Below are 11969 nucleotides of genomic sequence, written 5' to 3'. Positions count from 1 at the left end.
AGGAATGTTTGTTTCATGTTTATTTTAAGCTGGTTGGCTACAAACCCATCCCCAGCTGAAAGCAAATCTGTGAAAATCTTAGAAAATTTTATTTAAAAATCCTTAAAAGGCTGGTCCACTCTGAAGAGACATTTCAAATTATACTGCCACTTCTCAAATTTAGAGGCTCCCAAACTCTTACCTTTATTAATAAAAATTACTAATTGCTGGCTCTGCTAATTACTTCCTTTACTACTTTTAATCCTCAGTGTCCAGCCTTCAGGACAGTCATCCCTAAGGAGATTTTTCAGAGCAGAAACTTTCAGGGATCATTTAAAAATTCTCTCTCAAAACATCAAATCCTTTGTTTATTAATTGGAGGTGTCTGCTTGCTCTAAATAGTTTTTCTTAGTATTTAATGTACACGTTGGCTGATAATCAGATATTTTTAGTTACTGGCTGACCTTAGACTTCCTATCTTAAGGGCCTGCACTGATCTAATTCCTGGAAACATCCTAACAATCCCAATGACAAGAGTGGGGTTAGCTGTGCTCTGTAAAAAGAGTGACACAGGGGTTATCAGCACTCATTGTCTGTGTATTGTATTGTATTGTATTTTATGTTATTTCATTTTATTTCATTTCAAAGAACTAAGCCATCCTACCACTTATTCCTCTACTCTTTGGTTAAGTTTTACTCCCAGTAATGCAAATAATGTGGAATTAAATGTTCTCCCCTTCCCTCTTGACTCCTTGGTCCCCATCCTGTCAGTGCATGGGAGGAACTCTTAGAAGTGAGGAATTAATATTTTACTGACACAGACAACATGAAAGGCCTGTGGTCTTAATTAAACCTGGCAGCAGAGCTAGCAGAAAAATCGTATTTTAATTATCCAAATGTCCTCCAGTACATTTTGGAAAGGAATATCCTTTCTTTAAGTGCTCCTATCCTATAGAGCTGAGAATTAGAAAGAACTTTTACTGGAATTTGTAGGTATTTGTGAATTATGGAACAGGAATATTACTGACCCTGCGTTACCTAGGAAAGGGGGGTTTGTATTTATAATATTTTTCTCAGGTAAAGCCTCTTAACTTCAAATAGTCCATTCCAATTCCCAGAGTTCCAAGGACCAGCAACTCTCCAAGAGAAAACACAAATTGGGATTTCTGTATCACTTCAGGGTATTGCAAAAATGGAAAAGGTTAAAAAAATCACAAGGATTATCCAAGACACTGAAATTCCTTCTGTGGAAGGAGAGTTCCAGAGCCCCAATGTCCAGCCTGGCCTTGGGCACTGCCAGGGATCCACAGCTGCTCTGGGCACCCTGTGCCAGGGCCTGCCCACCCTCCCAGGGAACAATTCCTGCCCAATCTCCCATCCAGCCCTGCCCTCTGGCACTGGGAAGCCATTCCCTGTGTCCTGTCCCTCCAGGCCTTGTCCCCAGTCCCTCTGCAGCTCTCCTGGAGCCCCTTCAGGCCCTGCCAGGGGCTCTGAGCTCTCCCTGGAGCCTTCTCCTCTCCAGGTGAACAATCCCAGGCCCTCAAGGACCAGCACATTCCAGACCCACCAGAGTTTAATCCATGAGCAGGAAAGATCCCAACCCTCACAGGAAGGGGGAGTTTTTATGACAACCACCAAGGTTCAAAAATGCTTTTGCAAAACCCAGCTGCCAGGGCTGAACTGCTCCATCAGGGACATTCCCAGACTGGGGAAATCTGAAATAATCCAGGTAAATTTTGGGGGAAAAACACAGGATAGCATTTATCCTGAGAGCAGTTTTGAGAACTAAATGGCCTATCACCCATGTCTGAAAAAAGATAAAATTATACAAACATAAATAATACAAATTATGTATTTATTTAATATTTACCCACAACTCGAGGTAACCACTGGATATGAGGGGATAAACTGAAGAGTTGTAATGTGGTGAAAGAATTACACAAAATATGAAGGGAAAAAAGCACATTTTCAATTTAAACCCCATGTGAGACATGTGGAGCTCCATTCCTCACTTAATCGACATGAAGCATATTTAGATTCACCAACTATTTATTTATCTTTATGTTTTCCAATTAATATCAACCTAGAAATTTACACTGGAAATATAGATTAAATGGAGTAAATGAATTTAAAGCCATATTGGTAGAATCACTTAAGCTAAATAGGATTTGTACATCAAATATTCATCTGTGAATCATTAATGATCTGTTCTGGAGGCCAACAAGGCCACAGACAGCATCTAAATTACTTTGCATTTATAATGAACCTACTTGGTAATTTAAGAATATTATTCCTGCCTGAGAAATAATTTAAGACAGTACAGAAGTGACAGCAGAACCTGGAATTGCCAGAAAGAAATGATCATTTCCACTGGAAATATTGATTAAATGCACTAAATTAATTTAAAGTGCTATTGGCATAATCACTCATGCTAAATAGGGCTTGGATATCATTTCCTCTGCATCTTCCTTTAAATGAAGATACTCCTATGGGCTCCACTAGATTAGACAGATATTTGTATCCAAATGCACAAGAAATGTAAAATTATGAGGGTTTTGGCTTTAAATAAAAATCTACAAGCACTACTCAGGTGCAGTTGGAATACACAAGTTTAGTCAGAGGATATCTTAATTTATATTAGTTCGAAAATGCAAATCCTATAGATGCAAAAAGCAACTAACCAAGCACAGCTTTATCCATTATTAATATTTATGTGCCATTTCTTTTCCCCAGTTTTTGATAAATTTATTCAGCCCCTTTCCTCCCTCTTTATTACTTAGCTATTCAGGGGTTTAAGGTGATTTTTTTTTAAAATTCCAAACACAAGGGATAAAACCCTGAAAGTTTTGTGTGGGTCTGCTTTGGGACTCCTTCAGGCCACCTACCCTGTTAAGATCCTCTATTTCAGATCTGAAGTTTGTTTCTCCTTCCATCATTTCCTCCTCTTCTAATGTCCGTTCATCATCAAAGTCATGCACCAGCATATCAGCTGATGGGTCAAATTCATGGTCATCAGATGTTGCTGAACCTCCTGATGGGAAACATTTCCAACAATGGTTTTAGTTACACCACGGCCTCGCAGAGCTGAATTGCTTTAGTTGCTTCTTTAGGTGACATTTGAAGCAGAACTGTGATCAGAAATTCAAATATCGTCCCTCGCTCCTTTGGCTTTGCCTCATTATTCAGGGGAATTTCCTTTGTGGGGAAGAGATCCTGGCAGGAAGGACCAGGTCCCTCTCTCTGCACATCAGGCCCTAGTTAATGCCTGGAAAATTCAATTTGTGGTCATTTAACTCTTAAATCATCACAAACCTGCCTAAATCCAGTCCTACGGGGAGTAAAAATACTCATAAAATAAAAACTCCTTCATTCTTGGGCACCTTCCTCATTTACAACTACAAAGATAAACTTACGCCTTCTCCAAAATTTCCATTAACCAAGTTTCCCAGTTATGCAGATTTTATTCCTGAGTTATTTTCCCTCATCCCTTTTTTCCCCAGTTCTTTGGTTCCATTTGGTGACAATGACAAAGCAATGAATGGATGAATGGTTTGGCAGATGTCACGCAAATACCTGAGTTTTAATCCCAACCCTGCTCATATTTCCCCCTTTTTTCCTGAGTTTTAATCCCAACCCTGCTCATATTTCCCCCTTTCTTCCTGATTTTTAATCCCAATCCTGCTCCTATTTCCCCCCCTTTTTCCCCGGACAATTTAAATTCCATTTTCCAAACCTTGTAGCCACACTAAGGGTGTGACAGGGAGGGGTGACTCTAAGGTTTAATTATGAAGCAATTAATTATTTCTCTGAAAGAAATAAAACCTCAAGAGGCAACAACAATGCAGCTAAAGGAACTCCTGGAAAGCTTTTCCACTCATAGGATGCCAAAACCCTTGGAAATTATTAAAAATACTTACCTGGGCTTGAAGACTCAACAGAAGGCTGAAAAAAAAAAGAAAATAACGGAAATTATTTTTGCTATGTTGAACCTGTACAAATTCAATTATTCAGCTGATACAGAGCAACTCACTGCAAAAAAATATATTTATAAATAATAATCAAATTTATAAATAAAGCACCAAGGTAAATAGGACTTTAACTTTAGCTCTGATCTAACTCCAGGTATAATTCCACAACCCAGGGAGAACCCAGATTCCATTGCCAGTGAGTCCCAGTTTAAGAGAAATTATTCTTCCCATTTGAAGCTGAGCACAAATTCCCTGTTCTACTCCAGTTCAGGGACACACTTTTTAAAGGAATCCCAAATCATAATAAGAATTCCATACAGAATAAAGGAAAAATCAACTTCATCTCCAACCCAGCTGCGAGGAAAAAACAAGAAACACCACCAAAAAAATCTTATTTTTGAGATAAAGAAAATGAGGCTTCCCCAATAATCCACGTAACAGAGCCCCTCTTTGACCCAAAATTTGGTAACCTGATATTTATAACCTCCACAAACAAATTCTTTCATAAAATCCTGCTTTTCCTTGCTTATCCCTTTGCCAGTCTTTAACCTCCTGGGGGGAAATTTGCATGTCAGACATTCAAAGCTCATTTGTTTTGATAATTCAAGCAAATGTTCCAACCCTTTTCAGGTCCAGAGTGATGAAATATTTATTTCCAAGTTAGGAAAACTGACTTTTCCCTATGGTGCCACAGTCCCTGTCACCTCCTGCAAACTCAGATACTGTTTGGCACCATGGATATTGTTATATTAATTAATATATAATGCTGTCTTCAGGGAGAATCTTGTGCTACTATTCCAGGATTTTTTAAAGGAATTTCCTTCTCCTTGCCTCCTTCTCAACTCGGCCTAGTGACGCAGCAAAGCAAAATCTACAGGTGAAAAAATCCTGTGCAATTTGAAATTCTTTTATATCAAAAGCTCTTCAAAGTGAGAAGAAAAAAACCTTCTTTGGGAAAAAAAAATTCACTTACACATCTGTCTCCCTTTTGTGGGAGTCTACAATGCATAAATGAACTCAAAATATGTCCAGCATAGGGAAAATACAGATTATACACAGAATTCCTTGCCAATCTCCCATCCAGCCCTGCCCTCTGGCACTGGGAAGCCATTCCCTGGGTCCTGTCCCTCCAGGCCTTGTCCCCAGTCCCTCTCCAGCTCTCCTGGAGCCCCTTCAGGGCTCTAAAGTGTCCCCAGAGAAATTCATATGAAGTGGGTAAGCACTACAAACATTTCTGTGGATTGTTGCACAACACCAGGGGAAGTTTTGCTAATCACTACACCCAAAAAAGTCTTTATTTGCAAAGATTATCTTAACAAATTCCAGAGTCCAGTATTACTGAGCTGGAGCTGAATATCAGGATCAGCCAGCAAGGACTGATCTCTATTTGGTGTTTTGTTTGTCTGGTAAACCTGGGTAATTAATAAAATGCAATACAGAATAATTAATAAAATTAACAAAGTCTTAATGTGTTTATTGCAGCAATCATTGGTTGGAAACCAAATAAATGCAATCTTCCCAGGCCAGGAAAAAAGCCATGGAGAGCCTCCCCTTTTCTCCAGGGAAAGGGTTGGAATCAGCATCCCTGGAAGTGTTCAAAACCAGGTGGAGGTGGGAACACGGATTAGTGGTGGTGCTGATGGTTTGACTCAATGATCTTAAAACTCTTTTCCAACCTTAATTCCACAACAAAAAATTATTCCAGAAATGACTCCGCCCTCCAAGGAACAGAGCTGGATTTAAAGGCCTGGAAGGGCCTGAGGAGAATTTATTCTGAGGGATAAAATATTTTCCTTAGTAAACAATAAATTCTGCAAATGCCATCTTAGAACTCCTCTTTCTGCCCAGCCATTAAAATGTGTTGTTACTGGGAGCCCCTTACACAAATTAACACTCATTTTGCAAAGAAAAAAAACCTTTTTCCAAAACGTTCCCAGCTTCCCTGGATAATTTTTGATGTAACAGAGGAGTTTTGAGGGGGTCTCAGCTGGGAAACAGTTTATGGATTTACAAACCAGTAGTGTTAGTCTTGGCTTCCTATTGGTAATCCTTTGGGAATTCTGGCTGGTCCATGCATGCACCAGCGAGCTGATTCACCTCATCTCCAACCTGGGAAGGGAAGTTCTGGGGAAAGGCCTCAATTCAGAAGGAAAACCAGCACAGAAACCAGGGATAACAGGAGTCCAGGGAGCCCTGACTCCAAAATCCAGCCCCAAAACCACGGCTTTGCTTTCAGCCTATAGGAAAGCAGCCTCTGGGTCTCTTCCTCCCTCCCAAGCTTTGCCAACCACATCTGCCCTGTCTGTGGATTCTCTGGTCTGCATTTCCTGGGTTTCCAGTCTGGGATGAGCTGCCAATCATTTCCTGCTTCTATTTCCAGCCTGAACCAGTGTCACATTCCAGCTCATCTTTATTACTGGCCAGCTGCTGCCAAAAGCAGTTCCCTGACCTCCTGCCACCATTCCCGTGCCTGTGCCACCTGTGCCAGGCTCAGCCCACGGGCCACTTCATGTGCTGGGGCAGTAGCCCCATCTCCAAGACGACTGACACCACTTTTCCAGCCTCTCCCCAAGCCAAAGGACTTTATCCCAGGCCTCTACGAGTGCAGACGTGCTGCAAACAGTCCTGAGCAGGAGTTTGAGGCTGGACACGTGGAAAAGGGAGAGCTGCAAAACCCTTCAGTGCCAGTCTGGCAGCACAGAAGGTGAAGGAGCATCCTCTGATTGAAGAGCTGTGGAAGACAATTCCTGCACGGCCTGGTGAGCCCGTCTCATTCCGTGCCTCCAAGGGGTGGTGGCTCTGGCCAGGCTAGAACAGATGGCTTTGGGGGCATTTAATTATGAAAATTTCCTGGCACTGGTTAAGGATCATATGGCTGTGTTAGCACTGGCAGATCCCAATTCCTAAGGATGGCACGGCCATGGAATGGGAATTCCCAGGAAAAGGCCACCCCTGTTCTTCAGTGGCTTTTCATTTTCTGCTCAGCCATTCCCAGGGAAGCACAAAGCAGGATTTTGCCTCAAGGGCACTTGTGGGAACAAAGAGCTGCTATCTATCAAAGGATAATGGGATCCAAGGCTCAGGAGAGAAAAATATGGGATACTGACAATACACAGGCAATACGCACTCCAACTGTTCTGTGAATTGCACCATCAGCAAAGGTAACAGAGAACAGTCTGCTGTGAGCTCAAAAGAATGAAAAATCATCCATGAACTCCCAACTCATGGACAATGAGGAAAAACTCCAGTGTTTTTCCTGCTGCATGGATACACCGAGGAGCACGTTTGCTAACATTCCAGATGAACAATTTGAAGGAAAGCCCGGCTCTGAGGGGTGAAGAAAACAAACCTCAGGTAAAGAGAAAAAGGAGACACACTGAGCCACAAACCATCAGCACTATTGGTTTGTCACTGTTTTATTCCACAGGTATTTTTGGGAGTCGCAGGAAAGACAGGCCTTTCCCAAGGTTAGGGACACTTGTAGCAACAACCAGCCAAAAGATCCCATCCAGTACATTCCCAGAGTATGGATATGGAATAGATGGGACAGATCCCATCCAGTACATTCCCAGGGTATGGATATGGAATAGATGGGACAGATCCCATCCAATACCTTCTCTGGGTATGGATAAGGAATAGATGGGACAGATCCCATCCAATACATTCCCCAGGGTATGGATATGGAATACACAGACTGAAGTTGGCCAGTCTCCTTCAGACACCGTTTAGTGCCAAGAGGCAAATGCAGCAGGGATGTGTCAAACATGGGAACACCCACAGCGTTCCCCTAAAACAACTCCCTGGACTTTGGGATCTGTCTTACCCCATCATTTGGGATGGAAATTAAATTATCCCACTGAACTGGCATTGTGACAGTTTATTTAATACAAGCAGCCTTCAGGAGAGAGCAGCCTTGCACAGTTTATTCCAGGCAATTCCCAGTGCCGCACGCTGGCAGGAGATGGCCAGGTCTTATTCCAAAGCTTCAGAGCTGCTTGGAATGGACTGGGATACTCCAAAGCATGAAAGCTGGAGAAGGAATGCACTAAGCTTTCTCTCTTTCCCCTACAGCAAAAACACCTGAACAGAACACTGCACAGTTTCACTTCTACCCACAAAACTGTTGTCTTGGCTGACACCTTTCACACTGTTTAACAGAAGTGATTAATAATGAAACATCTTAAAATTTGCAGAACAATCTGCAGTGGCCACAAGACAAATACAAATCCTGTTCAAATTGACTCAGTTATCTTTAACAGCTCTTGAAGTGTTACATAAAACAATTCAAAACTAGAATTAAATTCTCTTCATGTTGATAGCGATATGCCTGACAAACCCATCAGTTTGTTCAGGTCTTGAACTCTGCAACAGGAAAATATCCCTAAGTTAATATACTCGCCTCTAAGTTGGCCCTGGAGAAAAGAACTGTTTAAAATAGGGAATAATATCTTTTATTCCAGAGGGAATGTGTCCCTTTCCATAAGAGGAAGGCTACAGTCCCAGCTTTCCCTCTCTCTCTGTGTTGTGTTACAAATTAACTTGTGTTAAAATATATTTTAAAAGCCTCATTTTTACCTTGGGGAGAAAAGAACAACATATTGAAGCAAGGGAAAAAGAAAAAAACACTTCTGGTCCTCTTTTACAGTTCTACATGTGAACACTTGCACAGCCCGAACTGTAGTGACATCCCTGAAAGGGAAGCCTTTACATCCACGGATTTGTACTTTTTTAGTTTGGTGGCTAAATGAGAAACTTCCTGTCCTTCCAGAGGACAAAGATCAAGTGCAATGTTTGAATTCCCAAGATCCCAAACCTGATCATTAAAACCTTGAAGATTCTACCTCAGCAAAGGTCCCCTGGCTTGGCCATTCCCTTCTGAGGCTTGATTCCTCTATAATGAGGACTTTTCCCAGTGTTTTTCCTTGGAAGTTTTCTAGACCAGACTGGAGACAGCCCTGAGTGAGCTAAGGAGACCTCAGAGCAGAGCCTGCTGTGAGCAGGTAGGACCAGAGACCTCCTGAGCTCCCTTCCACCCCAAATTATCCCTTAATGCTGACTTTTGAGATTTTTGAGAGAGCTACGGGAGAAGGGACCTCAAAGCCCACCCAGTCCCAATTTCTCTGAGCCCCCTGTGCCAGCCCCTCCCCACCCTCCCAGGAACAATTCCTTCCCAAGATCCCATCCAGCCCTGCCCTCTGGCACTGGGAAGCCATTCCCTGGGTCCTGTCCCTCCAGGCCTTGTCCCCAGTCCCTCTGCAGCTCTCCTGGAGCCCCTTTAGGCCCTGCCAGGGGCTCTGAGGTGTCCAGCAGGGACAGGGCAGGACAGAGAGGTGACAGTAACGTCAGAGTGTCAGGAGAGCTGCTGATCCCCCCTTGGATCTCTGCACTAAAGGACTCAGGTCCATCCCAGCCCAAAATCCCCTCCCAAGGGGAGCACAGAGCTCTGCATTCCCGCAGAGCAGGGGGAGCTGCAGCTCTTGGGGTGCCGAGTCACAGGAAGGGACAGGAAACTTCAGGATGCTGAAAGCAGGTTCTGTCCAAGGTCCCACTCCAGCACCACTGTGCAGGGATTTTCCCAAGGGGCTGGGTCCTCGGAGAAGTGCTGGTGCTCCAGGCTAAGGAAGCTGCTGCAGGGAGGCAGCTGCAGCCAAGGGGAGGCTTTGGCTGACAGGACATGATGCTCCCTGCAACTCCACCAGGAGAACTTCCCATTCCAAGAGAATTATGGAGCATGACACCACAGGCAATCAGAACTCCACCAGCCCTACCTGAAGCACACAGTTCCACACTTCCCCATTTTCTATTTAACATTCATTTCCACTACAAACTTCCTTAACTTCTTGTAATAATCTAAAATACCGTGCTAAGAAAACCGGGATTCTATGGAGTGATCGGATCCTACTACAGAATTCCAGAAGAAACCAGCCACAGTCGTATGCCAGGCACCACAGGGAAACATTCATATGGACAGTTTGTGACGTGAATGGATTAAGAGGGAAATATTAATGCAGCCTGGGGCTTCTGGTCACGAAAAGGCTCAAAAAGAAACAACCTTACAGCAATTCCAGCGTCTGCCTGAATCCCTCTGCTGCTTTAGGAAGGATTTGAAGTCCTGAGCTGGAAGCCCACAAACATCAATATTTTATCATATGCAAAAAATATCCACAAAACTCTCCTGTTGTGACAAAATAAACCAAGGGCCACCCTCTTTTTAAGATTAGAAATGCAGAGTGCCATTGCATTCTCTGCAATTTCCCAGAGCTTTCCCTTGAGAGAATACAACCCGTGCCTATAACCAACCACTTTGGGGTTTATTCCCTCATCAAGAAAGGGAAAAAAGAGAATTCCCAGCTCTCTGCTAGGTTCACTGATACCTCAGGGGAGTATTCTACAAACACTGCTCAAAATGACATAAAAATGACCCCCAATTAGTTACAGCTATGATCAAACCAGGAAAAATATGATTGATTGATGTCAATCCCTGATTTTAATCATGATTTAGATCAGTAGGAAACCCGGATTTAATCTATTTTGACCTTGTTCTGTATCCAGGAGCTACTCAAAAACTCTGACTGTTCAAACACCTCAGTTTGCAAACACATCAGTGACTGTGTGAACTTTACTACTGCTTCCTACTACACCTTAGTTCAATAAAAATACTAAGAATGCAAAAAGGTTACTAAGAACAGTTATCAGAGCATGTATTTCTTCAGCATTCTGTCCTGAAGCTGTTTCAAAATAGAAATCAGGAAGTAATTTTCAAAATATGAAAATAGAATTCAGTGACATTCCCAAAGTTTAAAATCCCTCAGCTGAAAGAAGCAGAACATTGAGAAAAAGGGAAAATTTCCCAGACAATAGGAATTTATAGATGACTTCTTAAAGCACACAATGTTAATAAACCGATTTTTTGGTGGAAAACAACTAAACTTTCAGAAACTCAAAACCATTAAAGTGGACTCAAAGGAATTAGGTTGAGGCATGTAACTGTCCACTGACACCACAAGAGAAATGCTCCTGCTCCAAGACAGCTCCTGCTTCTTCTCATACTTTCTTAACACCCTAAAATGCCAATCCAGATTTTTAACCCCCCAGAAATTCACTCTGCAGAAGCAAAAATTGAAGTTCTTATTTCAGCAAGTCAGAAAATTGAAGAACCTCAGTGATGGGTGAGAAACACAAGGAGCTGCTCAGCTGCCTGCTGGAGGTTTGGGAGAAACAGGAGTGTCTGTTCCAGCATCAATCATGGGGAAGGGAATCGTGGAATCCTTTAGGTTGGAAAACATCTCCAAGACCATTCCCAGCACTGCCAAGGCCACCACTGCCCCACGTCCCCAAGTGCCACATCCACACAGCTTTTAAACCCTGCCAGGGATGGGGACTCACCCCTGCCCTGGGCCAGGGCAGGACAGCCTTTCCAGGAAGGAATTTCCCCAATATCCACCCTGAGCCTCCCCTGGCCCAGCCTGAGGCCGTTCCCTCTCCTCCTGTCCCTGTTCCCTGCCAGCAGAGCCCGACCCCCCCGGCTGCCCCCTCCTGTCAGGGACTTGTGCAGAGCCACAAGGTCCCCCCGGAGGAGGCTCTGCTGATCCCCAGGGCTGGTCCTGCTGCCCCATTCCAGCTCCAGTTCCTGTGGCAACTTTCCCTCAGCTGAGAGAGCGGCTTCTCCTGCAGGAAGCTTTTAGGTTCTCAGCCAGGGATGGGCCAACTCATGGAAGTTCAGGGGCATTTACACAAAAGCAGCAGGAGGAGCAGGATCTCCCCTTTCAGGACCAGTCTGAGGACCGTGACCCATAACTAAACCAGCCTGCAGTTAATTCCAAGCTACACCAACCCAAAACCAGAGATATTTTGTCCCCAACGCTCCCACCTCACCTCTGACCACACTGACCACCCTCTTTGCCATGCAGCTGCCCTGGTACTCCTCCTAATTCACTGAAGAATAATGAAAAACCCCAAACCCTCATCTTCTTCCCTTTAGTTTTCCATGTTCAGTATCCTGGCAAGTGCCTGTAGCAACCG

The 11969-nt window shown here is 43.5% G+C and overlaps 1 protein-coding gene across 1 annotated transcript in view; it reads right to left on the bottom strand.

Annotated features, from left to right (window-relative positions):
• MIER1 (MIER1 transcriptional regulator) overlaps positions 1-3994 on the bottom strand; it is a 19771-nt gene extending 15777 nt beyond the window's left edge. Inside the window, exons 1-2 of the mRNA XM_017740597.1 lie at positions 3897-3994; positions 2865-3010 (exon numbers count right to left, since the gene is read on the bottom strand). Of these exons, the coding sequence (XP_017596086.1) occupies positions 2865-2963 (99 nt within the window). The 5' untranslated portion in view covers positions 2964-3010; positions 3897-3994. The remainder of the gene's footprint in view (positions 1-2864; positions 3011-3896) is intronic.
• Positions 3995-11969: the final 7975 nt, after the last annotated feature.

The sequence above is a fragment of the Corvus brachyrhynchos genome, unplaced genomic scaffold, assembly GCF_000691975.1.
Source record: "Corvus brachyrhynchos isolate BGI_N302 unplaced genomic scaffold, ASM69197v1 scaffold280, whole genome shotgun sequence".
NCBI classification, from domain to species: domain Eukaryota; kingdom Metazoa; phylum Chordata; class Aves; order Passeriformes; family Corvidae; genus Corvus; species Corvus brachyrhynchos.
Note: the sequence above shows the minus strand (reverse complement) of the source record. Positions and strands in the feature narration are given on the sequence as shown.